The sequence below is a fragment of the Callospermophilus lateralis genome, chromosome 13 (genome assembly GCF_048772815.1).
Source record: "Callospermophilus lateralis isolate mCalLat2 chromosome 13, mCalLat2.hap1, whole genome shotgun sequence".
Lineage (NCBI taxonomy): Eukaryota > Metazoa > Chordata > Mammalia > Rodentia > Sciuridae > Callospermophilus > Callospermophilus lateralis.
This window is the reverse complement of record NC_135317.1, coordinates 80293403-80310183: the sequence shown is the minus strand read 5'-3', so window position 1 is coordinate 80310183 and position 16781 is coordinate 80293403. Positions and strand designations below refer to the sequence as shown.

Sequence of the window (16781 nt, the reverse complement as noted above, 5' to 3'; positions counted from 1 at the left end):
GCTACTTGCATTTTAGTGTCCCCCAAGTTGAAATTATTTCTTTTAAGCCACCCAACAAGGAACACTCACTTACTGTATAGATGCATAAGCCTGAGGGTGTAAATGGCAAGGGGTTAAGTTCTGCCCAGAAATCTGAGCCATCTTCCAGGATGGAAGGGGCAAGGTAACCTTCTATAGAAGAAGCATCTATAGGTTCAGAATTAGATAACATCTCTCAGTCACACTGAGGCCCCTTATTCCTAGAGCCACTAAGGCATGTCCCCTACCAGGCTAGAGATTTCTAAATGGATTATGGATTGGGAAAGTGTGGTGGAGGCAGAGACCTTCCAAGCTCTGGGTCTTTGTGGGCAAAGAATTCACTCAGCAAACAGTGTGGTTATTACCCTTTGTGGGACATCTTCATTTCCAAATATGCATGAAATGGTAATGGCCAAACCCCCACCCCACCCCCACCACCTCCAGGCCTAGCACCACAGTGGGGTGAAGATGGGTAGAGGTGGAGGAAGAAGTGTGCAAAGAGAGGGCCTGGATGGGTGGGGGTCCCAAAAGGACCTAAGCAGCAGGAGACCCCCAGGAATGGGCCTCAGGCCCAGCAGCTCCCCCTCCTTGAGATGAGTCCAGAGGCCGTCCGAGGATGGTTTGTTCTCTGGACACTAGGCTGGCCTCCTGAGTCCTGTGGAGTTGGCCAAGCACCCCATGGGGGACTGGCTTCCCCAGGGCCTGGGGTAAAGCCAGGGGCTAACAGCAGTCTGCAGAACCAAAGGCAGGATCACAGTGGGGAGGGCTTTGATGCCAACTCTCTGCCGTCACATGTGAGGCTAGAAGACCCTGAGCTGGGCATTTCCTGCCAGTCCAGGCATCCAGGATCTGAATCTTCATCCTCAGCCCCGGGGCAGGGGGAGGCTTCTGTCCTCTTCCCCTCGCTCTGCCTACTCCTTCAGCTCCAATGCCTCCTCCAGGGTCCATGGCACCTGCCTCACCACATGAAGCACAGTCAGGCTCCCACCAGCCAACGGGGGCAAGGAAGCTGGAGAGAAAGAACAGTGGTTAGGACAGGGGCAACCTTCTAGGAGCTGAGTGTATCACACCAGACCCTCCCACCCTTTTCCACTCCAGGACAAGCAGAAAAATAATACAGCAGTCCCTAGTTACCCACAGGGTGGTTCCAGGGCACCCCATGAATACCCTAATCTGATGTTCAAGTCTTTTATATAAAATGGCATGGTTTAACATATGATCTATGCATACCTCCTGTATATGTTACTTGTAATAGTTACTATACTGTTAAGCTTATATAGTTGTTATACTGTATTGTTTGACCTCAAAAAAAAGTCTGTACATGTTCAAAATAACATAATTTTATCCAGCTATTTTGGATTCTGAGTTGGTTGAATCCCCGATGCAGACTTCCTGGATACAGAGCTGACTATGCTCAGTGGAATCCGCCCCTCCCCCCATAGACCACCTCTTCCTAGGCCTGAGGGATCAACGTAGACCCACTGGAGTACAGCAGGTCTGTCTTACACCCAGCCTCCCATCCAGCCTTGTGTCCAACCCTCACTGTAGCGTGGGAGGGAGTTAACAGGAGGATCAAAGGGGCCATGACACTAGATGGGGCCCCAGGTTCCTGGGACTCTCTACTTGTTGAAACCAGAGAAAATGCAGGGCAAGGCACCTGAGATATTATGGGGGGTGGAGTGGGGATGGGGGGGACACAGGTTTCTACCTCAGAAGTTAGCTGAGAGTGGTATAAACCCTTCCCCAACCCTGTTCCCAGTTCCCATGGGGAGGGAGTGGCATCTGGGGAAGAGGGCATGGGGCTGAGTGCCAGGCTTCTAGGTTCTATTCCTGGTCCCTCCCCTGAGCCTTCCTGACCACAAAGCAGCCCTCCATCCTCTGCCCTACTGCTCAAGGAGGATTAAGACATCACAAATAACAACTCATGGCCCCATCCTGTACCCACCAGCCAGCCACCCTCCTCAGTGCCCTGTCCCCTCTTGTCAGCTTCCGCTCCATTGGCCTGGCCAGGCCTGGCTGGTTCTTGGCTAGACAGGTGGACAGACAGGCACATCCCCTGGGTATCAGTGGCCTGGCCTTGGCCTGCCTATCTCTTCCCCTGGCTCTCCTGTTCTCCCAAACACTCAGCCCCAGGCCCAAAACCCAGCCTCCAGAAAGCATAGTTGGACCCTCAGGCCAGCCAGGCAAGGCCTCCTCTGAGAACCCACCTGGAGCAGGGACTCCTTGGTTTTGGTCCTAATCCTAAAGACCCCTTTGTTACCCAAAGGATATGTCTTTCTGCCTCAAGTCAATGCTCAAACTCTGTGACAAGCTTCAATCTAGCAGAAGGAAGTGGGTTTCTGCTTCTCATCCCCAACCTCAGTTTTCCCCAGGTTCCAGAAAGCCACAACCAGGAGCCCTGTGGGGTGGGGGATGGGAGTGCACTTCCTGCAGGCCAATGTCCCTTCATACAAGTCAGGGCTACCTGTGGGGAGGCCCATTCCATTTGTCCCTGCTCCCTCTCAGATACCTAGGTCACATTCACGACCCTCCTGCATGGCACAGCAGGGGAAATGCCAACTCTGCTGGGTTGGCCACCACCCACTAGGCCTCCCAAGCTCAGACTCCTGAGCTCCTATTCTCTGTTGGCCCCAGGAACCTTCCCTAGGATTGTCCCGTTTTGAAGTTGAGTGCTGGTCCCTGATTCTCTCTGTAGGGGATAGAGGAGGGGGGAGGGAGGAAAGAAAGAGGGCTCAGTCTCCTAGGATCTTACCTGGCATGACCTCTGGGCACCGTGGTGGTGGGGAGCATGACGGTAAAATGGTATGCCTGGTGGTTTAGGACACCAGGGTCCCGGTCCCCAGACTCTGCCGGGCCCGCACTGTCTGGATGGCCTGCTGGTTCTTGAACTTGACCAGGCCCAGAGTGATCTGCGCGTTCCAGCCGGGGTCTTCGAGGGGGCAGCGGAAGTCGATCTCACCGCCACCCTCGGTCACTAGTGTGAAGTAGATGTGGCGCCCGGTGCTCTCCACGCACTCCACGGCCTTGATGCGGGCGAAGCTGAGCTCCTTGGGCCGGCCACCGGTGCCCTTGGCTTCGAAGAGCTGCAGCCCGCGATCGGTGAGCACGCAGCGCTTGCGCTTCCACAGCTGCAGCAGCCCGCCGCTGCGCTTCTCCAGCACGCCCTCCTTGAGCACTGTCGCCGCCGCCGTCATGGGCACTCCGGGGTTCCCAGAACGCTAGAGGCTGCGGCGGGCGCGGCGCCCCTCCCGGCTCTGCAGCGCCGGATTCTGGCCCCGGGGCCGGCTGGCAGTGCGCCCTGCCCACCTGAGTCCGCACCGCGGTCCTCGGACACGACCGCGCGGGCAGTGCGTGCTGTCGCCCCCGCCTGCCGCTCGCTTCAACCAGCTTGGGTTCCTCCGCACCGAGCTGTCCCGCAGCGCCGCTGCCCAGTGCGCTGAGCCTCCCGGGTCCGTAAGCCCCACCGCCCGCCGGTCCGCTCGCTCGCTCGCTCCCCTGGGCTCTGGCTGCGCGCTGGGCGGCAGCTCGCGGGATCTGTCCTTACATGTTCCGCCGCTCGCCTCCTGCGCCGCCCGCCCCGCATTCCTGCCCCGCCGGCCCTCCCCTCCGCGCTGCGCACCCGCCCGGGCAGGGCCCCGGGGGGCGGGGCTCCGCCACACTCTGCAGGCGCAGGGCACGGGGCGGGGAGGACCGGGACCCAGCGGGGGCGCTTACCCAACAGTCCAAGCCTTCTGGCCCGCCGTCTGCCGCTTCTTGGAATCACAGCCCCCCAGGCCTTGGACAGAAGAGGAGAGGCGGGAGAGAGGCGAAGGAGCGTCTTCTAGATGAACGGTCACTGCTTGCGAGGGGGTGGGTTTGCTCAGCTGGCGCGTTGTGGCACCGCTTGCACAGTGGGCGTCAGACAGCTGCTGGATGCTTCCCAGGCCCCGGGAGTTCTGGCCTATTGCCTCAGCCAGGAGCCCGTGTTGGGTTCCTCCCCCATCGACAGATTTCCTCCCCCATGACAGATTTAATGATACATAGTAATGGCAGAGAGAAGATCTCTCTCTCCTATGCGGGCCCTAGAGAGGCTGTCCATAGCTTCTCTGCTGCTGGGAGACCTGTAGAGAGTTGCCAGTGCGAACTGGGGAGAGGTGAGCTGAGATCAATCAAAGCCTCTCTGTTGTGGCTGACAGCGATCTGGGGATGTCACTGCTTGAGTCCTCTCCCTGGCATGTCTTGGAGGTGGCAGGTGCTCAACCCCACGACCCTTGATGCCTTGGCGTAATCAGTCTGCTCCGGCCTAGTGGCTTCCTCCCTACAGAATCTCTCTCCCCTGTCCCCTATCCCAAGAGAATGGACATCTCTCTGGACACTGAAGAGGGAGGGATGTGGAGGGAAAAGGCTTCTTTCCCTTTTCTGCCTAGGAGTGTTATTGTGTGAACACCAGAGCTCTGCCCCGTGGGGTACAAACCTCCCTCTTCCCCACACCCTAGTGTGGCAATTCCCTTAAAGTCCTTCCACTTCCTCATCTGTCAAATGGAAGGATTAATTTCTTCTCCTCTCATGGGGCTGTTGTGATGAATAAGCTACAGAATATTTCTGAAAGGCTAGAACAAGCCCCAGCAGCTGTGATTCCTTCCCTCTGTTACCTTTCCTTTGGACAGGGTGGAGAGACTGGCTTAGGCCAGGTGCTGCAAGATGGCTCCCTGGGTTCTCCTCTGCCCCATCTTGGTCAGCTCCTCCAGGCCAAAGTTCTTAAGAGCCTATTCATCGACATGTTAATGATAGATTGTTATGAGAATAATGATACATAATAATGGCAGAGAGGAGACCTCTTTGCACCACACCCTGTGTTTCTGTCATGCCCAGTGAGCAGAAACTAACGGGCACAGGGAGGGTCTAGTTGTGGGCCAGGGGTGCTCTCTCCTTCCAGGGTCTGGTAAAAGGCAGAAATCAGCCTCCCAGACACAGCCCTGTGCACATGACGTGCACACACAAACCACTAACTATTGACTTCCAGAATGCCCCTCAAGGAGAGGGAATAGACATAAAAGAAGAGAAGCAAACAAGATAGGTAGGTGTCTCCTAAGACCCAGAGGACAGCAGCAGAAGAGCTTGAAGTGGCCACAGCCCTGTCTGCCAGCATGCCCTCCCTGGCTCTTTTCTCCCCCACTCCTCCACAGGAATTTCCTGAATGCACCAACCTGACAGAGTCCTACCATGACCCAAAGTTCTGTCCTTGAGGAAATGGGCTAGAGACCAGGCTGTACCGCTAACTCTCCCATCTCTATCATTTCTTCCTGTCCTGGCACTGGGCCTGGATCTCATTTATGTTCTCTACAGTTTCAAGTTAATTCACTATACACAGGTTTTTTAAGTTTACAGTCCTAGCACATGTTTTAGATCCTTATGACAGAAAAGTATTATTATTGTGCCCATTTTTCTGATGATAAAAAATCAGACCCAGAGAGGACAAGCAACCTAAATGAGGTCACACTATTCTGTAATGGTAAAGCCAGGATGAGACTGTGTGGTGGCTAACAGGACTCGGAGCCACACTGCCTCTACAAGAGGCATGATATTAGATATGACCCAGTCATCCACGTTTTCCTCCTCGGCTACTGGGTGGAAGGCTGCTAGATTTTTAGACACAGAAGGGGGGGAAGGGGGGAGTTAGAGGCCTGGGGAGCTAGAGGGCGGGGGGCTGTACCTCAGTGGCAGAGTGCTTGCCTAGTATGTGCAAGGCCCTGGGTTCTTAGGTATCAGCAAAAACAAAACAACAACAACAACCCCAAAAAAATCAGGAATATGGGATAGCAAGAGTGAGTGGGCAAAGAGGAGACTAGACTCTAGGAGGAAACTCAGCCAGTACACTCTAATGCTGGAAGGGTCATTGCCAACTAAACACACAGTTCCCAGCAACACCACAACTTCCTAATGGCCTGAGTAGACCCTTGGAACCTGGAAGTCTTGTCCTCTAGTCTCATGACCTCTTGGGACAAGGGAAGATGACTCATCCCCTAAAACTGGCATCTTGCCTGGTAGCCTCTTCTGGGAGACTCTCAGGCCCAGGCTGGATTATTGGGCTATCAGAAGATCAAGAAGCTTTCAAAGGCCAGGGGAACAGGGTGCAGAGGGGGCGGTGCTGTGCCACCACCCAGCCAGGGTATCCCTAGTTCCACGGAGCTCCAACAGGAGCTGCAGCCTAGCCTTCTTGGGCTACTGGGCTGGGGCAGTGCTAGGGCCAGGAGATTCTTACTCAATTCTTATTGACTTGTTGATTATATATCAGACAGATGGACAGAATGTACCCTGGTAGCAACCCAAAGCTGACTCCTCCCTCTGCCCACCCCAAAGGGAAAACTGATCTGCATTGTCAGTCCAAGTCCAGCTGGAACAGGCTAGACTCTAAAATGGCCCCGGGGAAGAGTGTACTGGAAATGGTTCTAGCTAGATCTCAGCCACCCCACCCTGCATGGGGAGTAGGGAGACCTTGTAGAGAGGAGGGGAAAGAAAGATGGGAAGAATGTGAGGTCGAGACTAGGATGGAACACAGAGAGATGCACTAAGTCACACAGCTTTCATTTTCGAGAACATTTACTTAATATAAATTATGTTTCAGGATAATAAATTATCAAACAAAACGAAGAAAGAACACTGAAGTTAATTTTATTAATGAATTTAAATTTAGATTAACACTGAAAAAAACACAAAACCAAAGCAAAATGATACCGCTCCTTTTGCTGAAAATCTACCAGAGTCTTCTCACCTAACTCCGAGGAAAGCGACTGGGAGTGATGTCACTGCAAGTCCCTCTAGGACCTGCTTGTTGCTTTCTGGCCTCACCTCCTGCACCCTACCCCCACTCCACCCCTGCCCCCACTGCAGCCACCCACCTCTGGCACCACCCCTGACAAGGCAGACCTCCTTGGGGCCTTTGCACCTGCCTTTCTCAGCGCCTGGACCACTCTCCCACACCACCACCTGGTTCACTTCCCAGTTTACTTCTTCACCTCACTCAGTTCTTTGTTCAGATATGACCTTCTGTGCAAGATGTCACCCAACACCCTGCTTCAAACCTCAACCCTCCTCTTAGACACAGACACTCACTGTATCTCCTCCCTGCTTGATTTTTGTCAATAAAATATATCATCATCTACAATTACATCTTTCCCTATTTATTACCTATCTCTTCTTGTAGGCTCTGTGGTGACAGGGATTTTATCTGTTTTCTTCACCTCTGTAGCTCCAACACCTAAAATGTTGCCTGGTAAACAGTAGGACTTCAATAAATAATTATTGAATGAGTGAATGAATTGGTAACGGACCTGACTCAGATTGGGAGGTGGAAAAGGATAATGCAATAGTTTCCTCTTCTTTCATTATGGGGAGTCAATAAATGCTATCTAGATCTAACCAACTAATCAAGAGGTCTATTATTTATAACAGTAATGGAAACCAAAGATGGTTACAGGAGACTGTTCTGTACAATATGATAATGGTGGATGGGTCATTATGCATTTGTCGAAGCCCACACAGCTGTGCAACATCTAGAGTAAAACATAAGCTTGGCTCAGTGACACATGCCTGTGAGTCCAGCCACTCAGGAGGCTGAGGAATGAGGATCACAAGTTAGAGGCCAGCCTGGGCAAATTAGCAAGACCTTGTCTCAAAATTAAAAAAAAAAAAAAAAAAAAAAAAAGATAAAACTGTCTGGGAATGTAGCTCATGGTAAAGTGCCTCTGGGTTCAATCTCCTGTACCATAAGGGGGGGAAAGGAGTAAAAATAATCTGTAGATTTTAGTTAAAAATAAATGAATCAGGTTGTGGCTCAGTGGCAGAGGGCTTGCCTTGCACATGTGAGGCACTGGGTTCAATCCTCAGCACCACATAAAAATGAATAAACAAAATAAAGATATTGCATCCATCTATAACTAAAAAATATTTTAAAAAATAAAAAAATAAATATTTATTTATGTACTTACTTATACTGGGGGATTGAACTCAGGGACACTCAACTATTGCACTATATCCTGAGCCCTATCTTGTGTTTTATTTAGAGACAGGGTCTCACTGAGTTGCTTAGGGCCTTGCTAAGTTGCCGAGGCTGGCTTTGAACTCATGATCCTCTTGTCTCAGTCTCCTGGAGCCACTGGAATCACAGACATGTGCCATTCTTAATTGTAACAAATGAACAACACATTAACATAGACAACTTCAGTTGGGGAGGAGGTATGTGGGAATGCTGTACTATCTGCTCAATTTTTTCTACAAATCTAAAACTGTTACCAAAATTAATTGTATTAATTAAAACCTGAAATTCTGTAGTTAACATGTAGTCTTCTGGGCAAGGGTGAAGAGGGAAGATAGAGACTTTAATTTATTTATTTATTTATTTATGATTCATCATTCTGTAGACTTGAATATTCTTAATCCTACACCAGCATTGCTTCTTTAAAACACCAAGTTAGGTGCATAACGCATCCATATTCATGCAAAGGAGTAGTTGAAAATAATAAAACTATCTGTAAGTCTTCATAGGGAGAGGTGTCTAGAATAGATGGTTTTGTGGGAAATATTTCAGTATAGTAAAAGTAGTATAACCCACGTGAGCAAAAGTCCACCTCTGTTATAAGGTTGTATCTAGAAGGATTCACACCAATATGTGGTCTACAACATATGCATACATCTACATGCTGGATAGCATACTCATGTCACACGAGGTGGCTGCTGCCAAGGACCAGGTGGCCACAGAGCAGCCCTAACATTCTGGTGCCCAAGGGAAGAAATCAGCTCTGTTCTTAGCAGGGAGGCACATCCAGCATCGCCCCACCCAGCAACGCTGCGCCCGCCTCAGCACCTTGGGGTCTCCTTTCACCCAAAAAGAACAAAGGCCTTTCCATTGTACAGAACACAGTTTTTAAGACATTTGAAACTTTTTACTGTAGTTTACAGATCAAATTATTTTATTTTTTATTGCAAATCTTAGCGTGCAAGAGCTGATTCTAAAGCAGGGTTCAGCTCATGCATAGGTGGGGGCACAGCTATGTCCCAGGCTGGCTGGGTGCTGGGTCTGCGTGCTGGCTGCGCCAGTGGACACACTATCTGCTCATGAGCAAGAAACAACCTGACCTCCTGCAGGGACCCAGCACCTGTCAGGAGCCAGAGCCCGGAGAAGGAGATGATTTGCTCAATAAAGGAGTGCCTGCCTGCCACAAAAATAAAATAAAATGAGCACATATACATTACATATATTTTTTAAATAAAATTTAAAACATGGGGGCTGGCTTGCCAGTAGGGGTTGATTTAGGGATGCAAATGGCAGTTGCTGGCCTCAGGCATTTGTGACATTCCCCCAGGTGGGCATGGCAGAGCCTCCTGGGTGTGGGGTACAGGCTTCAGAGCAAGGAGAACCCAGGGCTGAGCCTCTCCCATCCACAATGCTTTCCCCCATCCCCAACCTCAGGAAACACAGAAAGGGGCAGGTTCTCCCACTGACCCTTGGATACCTGCTCCCTTGCCCCTGGCAAGTGGGCTTGGAAGGTTTACACAGGGTACACAGGTATCAGGAAGAGGCTGTGTGGTGTAGATGGGTGCTTCTCAGACCATCCTATGCAAAACGTCCCCTGGGGATTGTGTAAATGCAGATTCTGATTCGATAGGTCTGAGTAGGACCTAGGATTCTGCATTTCTAGTAGCTTCTGTGGAACACCGTTGCAGCTAGTCCATATATTTTTGATAAGAAGACTCGTGAACAGTGTTTCTCAAAATGTCATCTGGGACCAGCAGCATTAGAAATGCAAACGCTAGGCTCCACCCCGACCTACGGAGTCAGAAACCCTGGCTTTGGGACCCAGTGATCTGTGCCTTAACAAGCCCTCGAGGTGACAATGAGGCACATGCACATGTGCAAACCACTAAAGTAGGGGAAGGAACACTCAGCTAGAAGAAAGGACACCAAGAAATAGGCCCAGTTCAATAACACTTTGGACAGTCACTCCTGAGTTCCAACCTCCGTTTCCTCACCTGCAAAAGGGAGACTTGTAAAGCTTTATCTTGAAAATTTAGTATAGATTTCCAGGAAAGCCTGGCTAGTTCATGGGCAGGGGGGGCAGCTACAAAACCCCACACACAGCCAAGAAAAGAGGCACATTGCTGCTCCCTCCTTAGTGATTCCAAGTTCCAGATTCATCAGGCCAGGTAGCCCCTCCTTCACAAATGGAGAATGGGTCTGCTCCCAACCCTGCTCCGCCCCTCCCTCTCCCAGCTTGCTCACCACCCTCCAGTCCACAGGTTCCTCCCAGTTCTCCCCTCCCAGCCCCCAGCTGACCTCTCCCTCAGACTCCTCCTGATCTACCTGCACCCCTTTGATGTACTGCCCTTTGTTTCCTCCAATCTCTGTTTTTCTAAAAACCAACCCAGGTTTCAAGTCTCTAATGACTTGAGTTTTATGGGCACCATTGCGACAGACCTCAAGTGGGCAGCAACCCTGCAGCCAACCCGCCCAGGCTTGCTCCCGGGCCTGGCTCTCTCCGTGGAAATCCCCTCCCACGCTCAGCCCTTTAATCACTTTCCAGCCCAATAACTTTCCTGATTCACCAGGGATCCCTTTCGTCTTGAGAGCGCCCACTGCCCTCTCTGATGGGGCTGAGTCTGGACTTGAAGGCATTTGATCCCAGCTTGGGGCTGACCGAGATTGGATTTGTGGGCTCGGGGTTTCAGGCTGGGGCCTGCAAACTTTTCCCATTTCCCATGCCATCTTGGCATCTGGGTCACCATGTTGTTGGAGCAAAGGGGCTACCTCAGAATGACCCTCAGAAACATTGGACCAAGGAGCAAGAACACAAGAAAGAAACTGATTGATACCCAGAGAACCAGGGGCCTTCACCTACCTGCCAGGAGGCATGCAATCCTCTGCACAGAGCTGCTTTCTGTTCTCTCTCTCTCTCTCTCTCTCTCTCTCTCTCTCTCTCTCTCTCTCTTTCTCTCCTTCTCCTTCTCCCTCTCCCTCTCCCTCTCCCTCTCCCTCTCCCTCTCCCTCTCCCTCTCCCTCTCCCTCTCCAGTATTGGGGAGGAACCCAAAGCCTCAAGCATGCTAGGCAAGCTGTCTCTACCACTGAGTTTCATTCCTAGCCCTTGAGACACAGCTCTCCAAGTTGCCTAGGCTGGTCTAGAACTTGGGATCCTACTGCTTTGTCCTCCCGAGTTGCTGGGATTACAGGCATGCATCACTGCCCCTGGCTTCTTTTCTTTTAGTAATAATAATACGTGTTAAATGCAAGTGATACAGTCATGTGTCACTTAACAAGAGAGACATTCTGAAAACTGAGTTATTACGTGAGTCTGTCATTATGGCAGCATCAGCGTGTACACGGTACAGGTTGATCAATGATACAGCCCCTCAATGCAATTGGAAGCCACGGTAAACATGAGATGCATGAGAGCTCTTCGGGCAAAACATGGCATACTGTTTTACAGTAAACTTTTTTAAAAAAATAAGTAGAAGGAATACACTCTAAAATAACAATTAAAAGTATAGTATATGGGCTGGGGATATAGCTCAGTTGGTAGAATGCTTGCCTTGCATGCACAAGGTCTTGGGTTCAATCCCCAGCATCACAGGGGAAAAAAGTGTGATATAGTAAATATGTAAACCAGTAATGTATTTGTCATTATTAGGTATTACATACTGCACAGACTTGTATATGCTACACTCTTTACATGCATAGGTTTGTTTACACCAGCATTGCCACAAATACATGAGGAACGCAGTGTGCACAACATTGTGATAACTTGGCATCAAAACTAGGCAACGGGAATTTGCAACTCCATAATAATCCTGAGACCACTGTCTGATATGTTCCAACACTGACTGACAGGTCACTTGGCATATGACCACTTGAATGAATTTTTACTGACAAAGATTCAAAATGTGACAAAATGTGTCTTCTCACCATCCTTCTGGTCTCTTCCAGTCCCAGAGCCAATGCTGTGGATCTTACCAGACGTTTGTCTTTAAGTTTCACCCATTTGCACCCAGAACCATATAAAGCAAGATTCTAATTGGTAATGTGAGGGTTGGCGGGAGGATTCACAAGTCCCCTTCCAGCTTTGACATTTTCTACCCTGGAGTGTGGCTTTTCCCACTCTTCCTAAAGAACAAACCTTCATAGGATCACCCTAAAATTACAGGGGTGGAGGAAGAAAAATGAAAGAAAGGAGAACATTGTCGGTGTCAACAACAGGTGATTATGAATATTCTTCCTGCCTCTGAGGTTCAAATGTTTCATAGTGAGAATTATGAATTTTCATGAATGTTACTTTGATAATAAGGAAATTCCTATGCAGTGTCATTGCCAAGATCAGGCAGAGAAGGAGGCTGTGAGTTGTCCATCCTGAGACCAAGGACAAGGAGGAATTTAACAGATGGCTCAAGGTGGAGGCAGAGAGGCAGGCTCACAGCACATTCGTGGATATGATGGACAAAGATGTGATCCACAGATAGGAACTTCGTAGCACGTGTGCATTAAGTGTTCTGTGAGCCAGGCTCTGGACTAAACTCTAGGTGAATGGGTGAATAAGAGTTCTCTTCATGGAAACTGGTAAAACAAGGCACAAAACACTCCCGTCTACTGAAGAGGGTCACAGAAGTATTAGAGCTTTGACAGCCCACAATCCTGACTAGAAATATGGTCTCCCAGGACTGGACTGTCTATCTAAGTGACATCCCCATGTCATGGTTGATGCTGGTATGCTTATTAGCACGGGCTAGGTTATGCTCTACTAATGAACTCCCCTAGACCCAACAGCTTAGCCCAGCGAAGGCCACACCACTCGTCTCGCATTCCCAGCTCAGGCTGTCTGGGAGGTTCTGCTCATTGCGTCACAGATTCAGGCTGATGAAGGTCCCACCCTGTCTGCAAGGCAGAAAGGGAAGTAAAGACTTACCTGGTGGCTCTTAAAGGGTTCTGTACCGATGAGACATAAATTGCTTTGATCTCAATTTAGACACCAGAGCAAGCCACATGGTATGTATGTCCTACTGCCAGGGAGGAGGAGAAATCTAACCTAACCATGTGCCCAGAAGATAGTGGATATCCAAGAACAGCCCTAAAGGAGCAGACAGTGTGGCTACCATGGGACTGTAGGTGCCCCAGGAGACAATATCACAGGGACTCCTCTTATAGGGAGAAATATCCCCCCACCCGACCCCGTGGCCCAGGACCCAGTCCTTGAGCCCTCTGGGGAGGTCAGGCTGCAGCAGGGTGGGATTGCAGAAGGCTCAGGGGCAAATACTTCAGAAAACCACCAACGTCTCGCGTGTACCTGGAAAAGGCACACTGAGGGCAGCATTCGCCATAATCAGCTTCCTGAATTTTCATGGCCTTTGGGGTGAGTCGTGCTAAGCCCATAAACTCAGAACATCAGAGTCGGGCAGGTCCTCAGGAGCCTGGCTGCTCCAGTGTGGCCCCAGGATCTCGGCATCAGCACACCGTCCCCTGGGAGCTTGTGAGACACTTCCAGTCTCAGGCCCCACCCCAAACTACTGAATTAGAATCTGCATTTTACAAGATCCTCAAGAGATGTGTGGGCACATTGCAATTGGAGGAGCACTTCCCTAGAACTCACTGAGGCCAGCATTTTCATTTCACAAATGAGGAGCTGATACCTAGAGGAGAGGAGGCCGGCCCAAAGTCACACAGCTGGTTCCAATCCTGACTCAACCACTTGCCAGTGGCTTTGAGTAAGTCACTTAAATATTCACTGATTCTCAGTTCCCTCTTTGGTGTTAAAGTGTGCCAAAACCACCTCCTAGTGCTTACGTGGGCTTCAAATAAGACAGCAATTAGAGTATGTGCTTAATAAACATTAGCTAGTACTATGGCCCTAGCTCACTGTACTAAGGCTTCCCCTCCCCTCCCTCCCTGTTTCTTTCAGGGTCAGGTATACCGCAGTACAAAGATAAGACCTGACCCAGCTGCCTACGTGCACATCCTGCTCTGAATTATTCTTTGGTTCCTGTTTTACTTTGATTAAACCTGCCCCATAGGATTAGTGTGAGGATCAAATGAATTAAATTATTTCAGGCCTTTGAACAGTGTGGCAGAGTAAACCCATGATATGATGGACTAACATTTCCAAAATTTCCAAATGAAGGAGGCAAGGGTGGAGGACTAGTGGCCCAGGCAGGTCTTTCCCAGGGGAAGCTGCTTCTGCTTTGCCGGGTCTAGGTATTACAAGTCCCCAGGACCTACTTGCTGCTTTCTTTTCTTTCCTTTAATGCTGGGGATGGAACCCAGGACCTCATGCCTGTAAGACAAGTGCTATACCCCTGAGCTACATCCACAGCACCCCAAGTCTCCTCTTTCTTCCTCAGCTGATGAAATGGACTCACTGGGCTCCCGGTGCCCTAATGAGGAACCACTGAAAGGCAGGGAAGGTTGGTGCCGAAGAGGGGCAGACTCAAGCAGGAGGGCAGCTGTCTGCCAAGTCTCTGAAGAACCATCACAAAGGAAAGGAATTGCACCTATTCTGGATGACTCTAAGGGACAGAAACAGGAATGTGTTAATTAGGCTTTCAATACCAAAATACCTGAAAAGAACAAGTTAGAGGACAAAAAGTTTACTTTGATTCAGAGTTTCAGAGGTTCAGTCTATGGTTGGCCAACTCCATTGCTCTGTGCCCAAGAGCGCAGTGGAGAGGAACAGAGAAAGAAAGGGGAAGGGGTCAGGGGGAAGATAAGCCCTTCCAGGGCACAACCCACCAACCCACCTACTCAAGCCAGGCCCCACCTGCCTACAATTACAGTTAGTCCATTCAAACTAGGGTGGACTTATTAGGTTATAGTTCTCATAATCTCATTATTTCATCTCTGAACATTCCTGCATTAAGATGGAAGCTTTGCGGGGATGCCTCATAGACACACCATAACAAGGAAGTTCCAGGAAGTCTTCTCAAATCATTGAAAAGTGTTCAGAGGCACCTCCAGTGGGGCACTAAGATGAGCAGCTCAGGGTTGCCCTAGGAGGCCCCAGTTATAGGGTGGAGGTCTCCCAGGCTGTGGAGCAGGGCTAGTCCATATACCCCCAGGCCTGACTGGTCTTGAGTGTCAGAATCACCTGAGGAGCTTTTCAAATACAGATTCCCAGTCACCACCCAGGCCAACCTGATCAGAATCTCTAGGCGTAAGGCTGGGAATCCATTTTAAAAGCCTCTCCCTCAATGATTCTCATAATAAGGGGGTGAGTTTGAAGGCTGGGCCAGGGGATGAGTGGGAAGGAGCCAGAATCATACAGCATTGATCTGGAAAGTTCCTCCTGATCAGCTGACCACCTCCACCCCACTGAAGCAAATCTAGGGACCTGGCCTTCCTGGGTTTTTGCCCCTCCCCAAAAGTTGCTAGGCGCTAGATTCGGGGATCTGCCATACGTCTAACAGCAGATCTATCCCCACCCTTCCTTCAACTCTGTCTTTACCCTGCAGTCTGGCTCCATCTGAGATCCTTGTCCCTCCTCAGCCTCTCGGTGACCAAAGAGATTGCAAAGGGTTTTGGAGGAAGTGGCTGGCTGAGCCTGCCTGGTATCAGGAGGAGCCACTCTTCCTCACCGCACCCTAAAAGCCCAGGGCCACTTCTGTGCTGGGCTCCCACCATGCATTCACCTGGGGGCGCCCCGGACCGACTCTGCTCAAAGCGCAGAAAGCGGAAAGGAAATACCTGAATGGAATAAAGATCCTTGCTCACCCTCTTCCTTGGTCAATCCCACGGGTTGGGGCACCACTCGGCGCTTTTAGCGCACAAATCCGCCCAGGGAGAAGCTAGCATGGGGATTACAGGCGTAAGCTGTGTCGCAGGAGCAAGGGTCCTAGGGACCCGCGGAGAGAGGAAGAGGGTATGGCGGCGCAGAAGGGGCGCGCCTGCCTTTTGCCCTGACCTCACAGCACCACCTCGTGTCCCCTAGCACGGTGCCTGCGATTCCAGGCCCTCTCCGCGCGGGCGCACCCGTCTCCGGGCGCCTCCCGCCCTGTCCTGTGGGCGTTTCCCCGCCTTTCTCGCAGCCCCCTGCTTTTATTTCCCAAGAAGTGTGTGCCCACCGCGGCTCTTTCCTTGGCGCGGCTTGCCCAGGACGGGTCCCGCAGCGGGAAGACCCTAGTAGCAGCGGCCGGGAGCTCGGTGCGGTGCTGGGGTGCAGGGAGGAGCGCCCGCGCGGCCGGCAGAGGGCAGCCTGTCTCCAGCTTTGGGCCCCAAAGGCTCCCTCCTAGCCGTTTCGTGGGTCGCTCCCCAAACAGGAGGACCTACTTGTATTTGTGGAACCATCCATTCTCCTGCCTACATAAACCTCCCCCAGAATCTCCCCGGAGGACGTACCCTGTGCTGGATAGCGGGGCTACCAAGGTGAGGGAGACCTTGACCCTACCTGGGGAGCTGTCAGTGCCCACGCCGACCAGCCGTCTCCTCTGATCTCTGGCACTTTCACCTGGAGCCTTGCCTTTCCCACTACTGCACCATCGATGGATCCTATTCAAATATAGGTCCCCTTCTGGGTGCGGAGGGTTTTCAAGGCCACTGCTGGATGGGTCATCTGAATACTAAGCAGAGGAGGCCTTGTTAAAGCGTCTGCTTTTGGTTTGAAAATTCAGTGTGGACACATTTCCCAAAAGGGCTGAAGTAAAAAATCCAGCAGAAAAACATCACATAGTTATCTGTAAAACAGGAGAACATTACAACCCTCCAGAGAAGCCTATTTCCAAAGAGTCTGGCCTTTCGTGGGAAGTGGCTGTG

At 50.8% G+C, this 16781-nt stretch overlaps 1 protein-coding gene across 1 annotated transcript; it reads right to left on the bottom strand.

The window, feature by feature from the left end:
- Positions 1–371: 371 nt before the first annotated feature.
- Phlda3 (pleckstrin homology like domain family A member 3) lies at positions 372–3916 on the bottom strand. Its single transcript, XM_076831485.1, has 2 exons — positions 2771–3916; positions 372–1027 (listed from the first exon to the last, which is right to left on the bottom strand). Exon 1 carries the CDS (start codon positions 3210–3212, stop codon positions 2835–2837), a length of 378 nt encoding a protein of 125 aa, XP_076687600.1. The 5' UTR covers positions 3213–3916; the 3' UTR covers positions 372–1027; positions 2771–2834.
- Between the last annotated feature and the right edge of the window lie 12865 nt (positions 3917–16781).

Excerpts from the sequence above, each read along its gene's own strand:
- Phlda3 (XM_076831485.1), bottom strand. The coding sequence starts at position 3,212 with ATGACGGCGGCGGCGACAGTGCTCAAGGAGGGCGTGCTGGAGAAGCGC.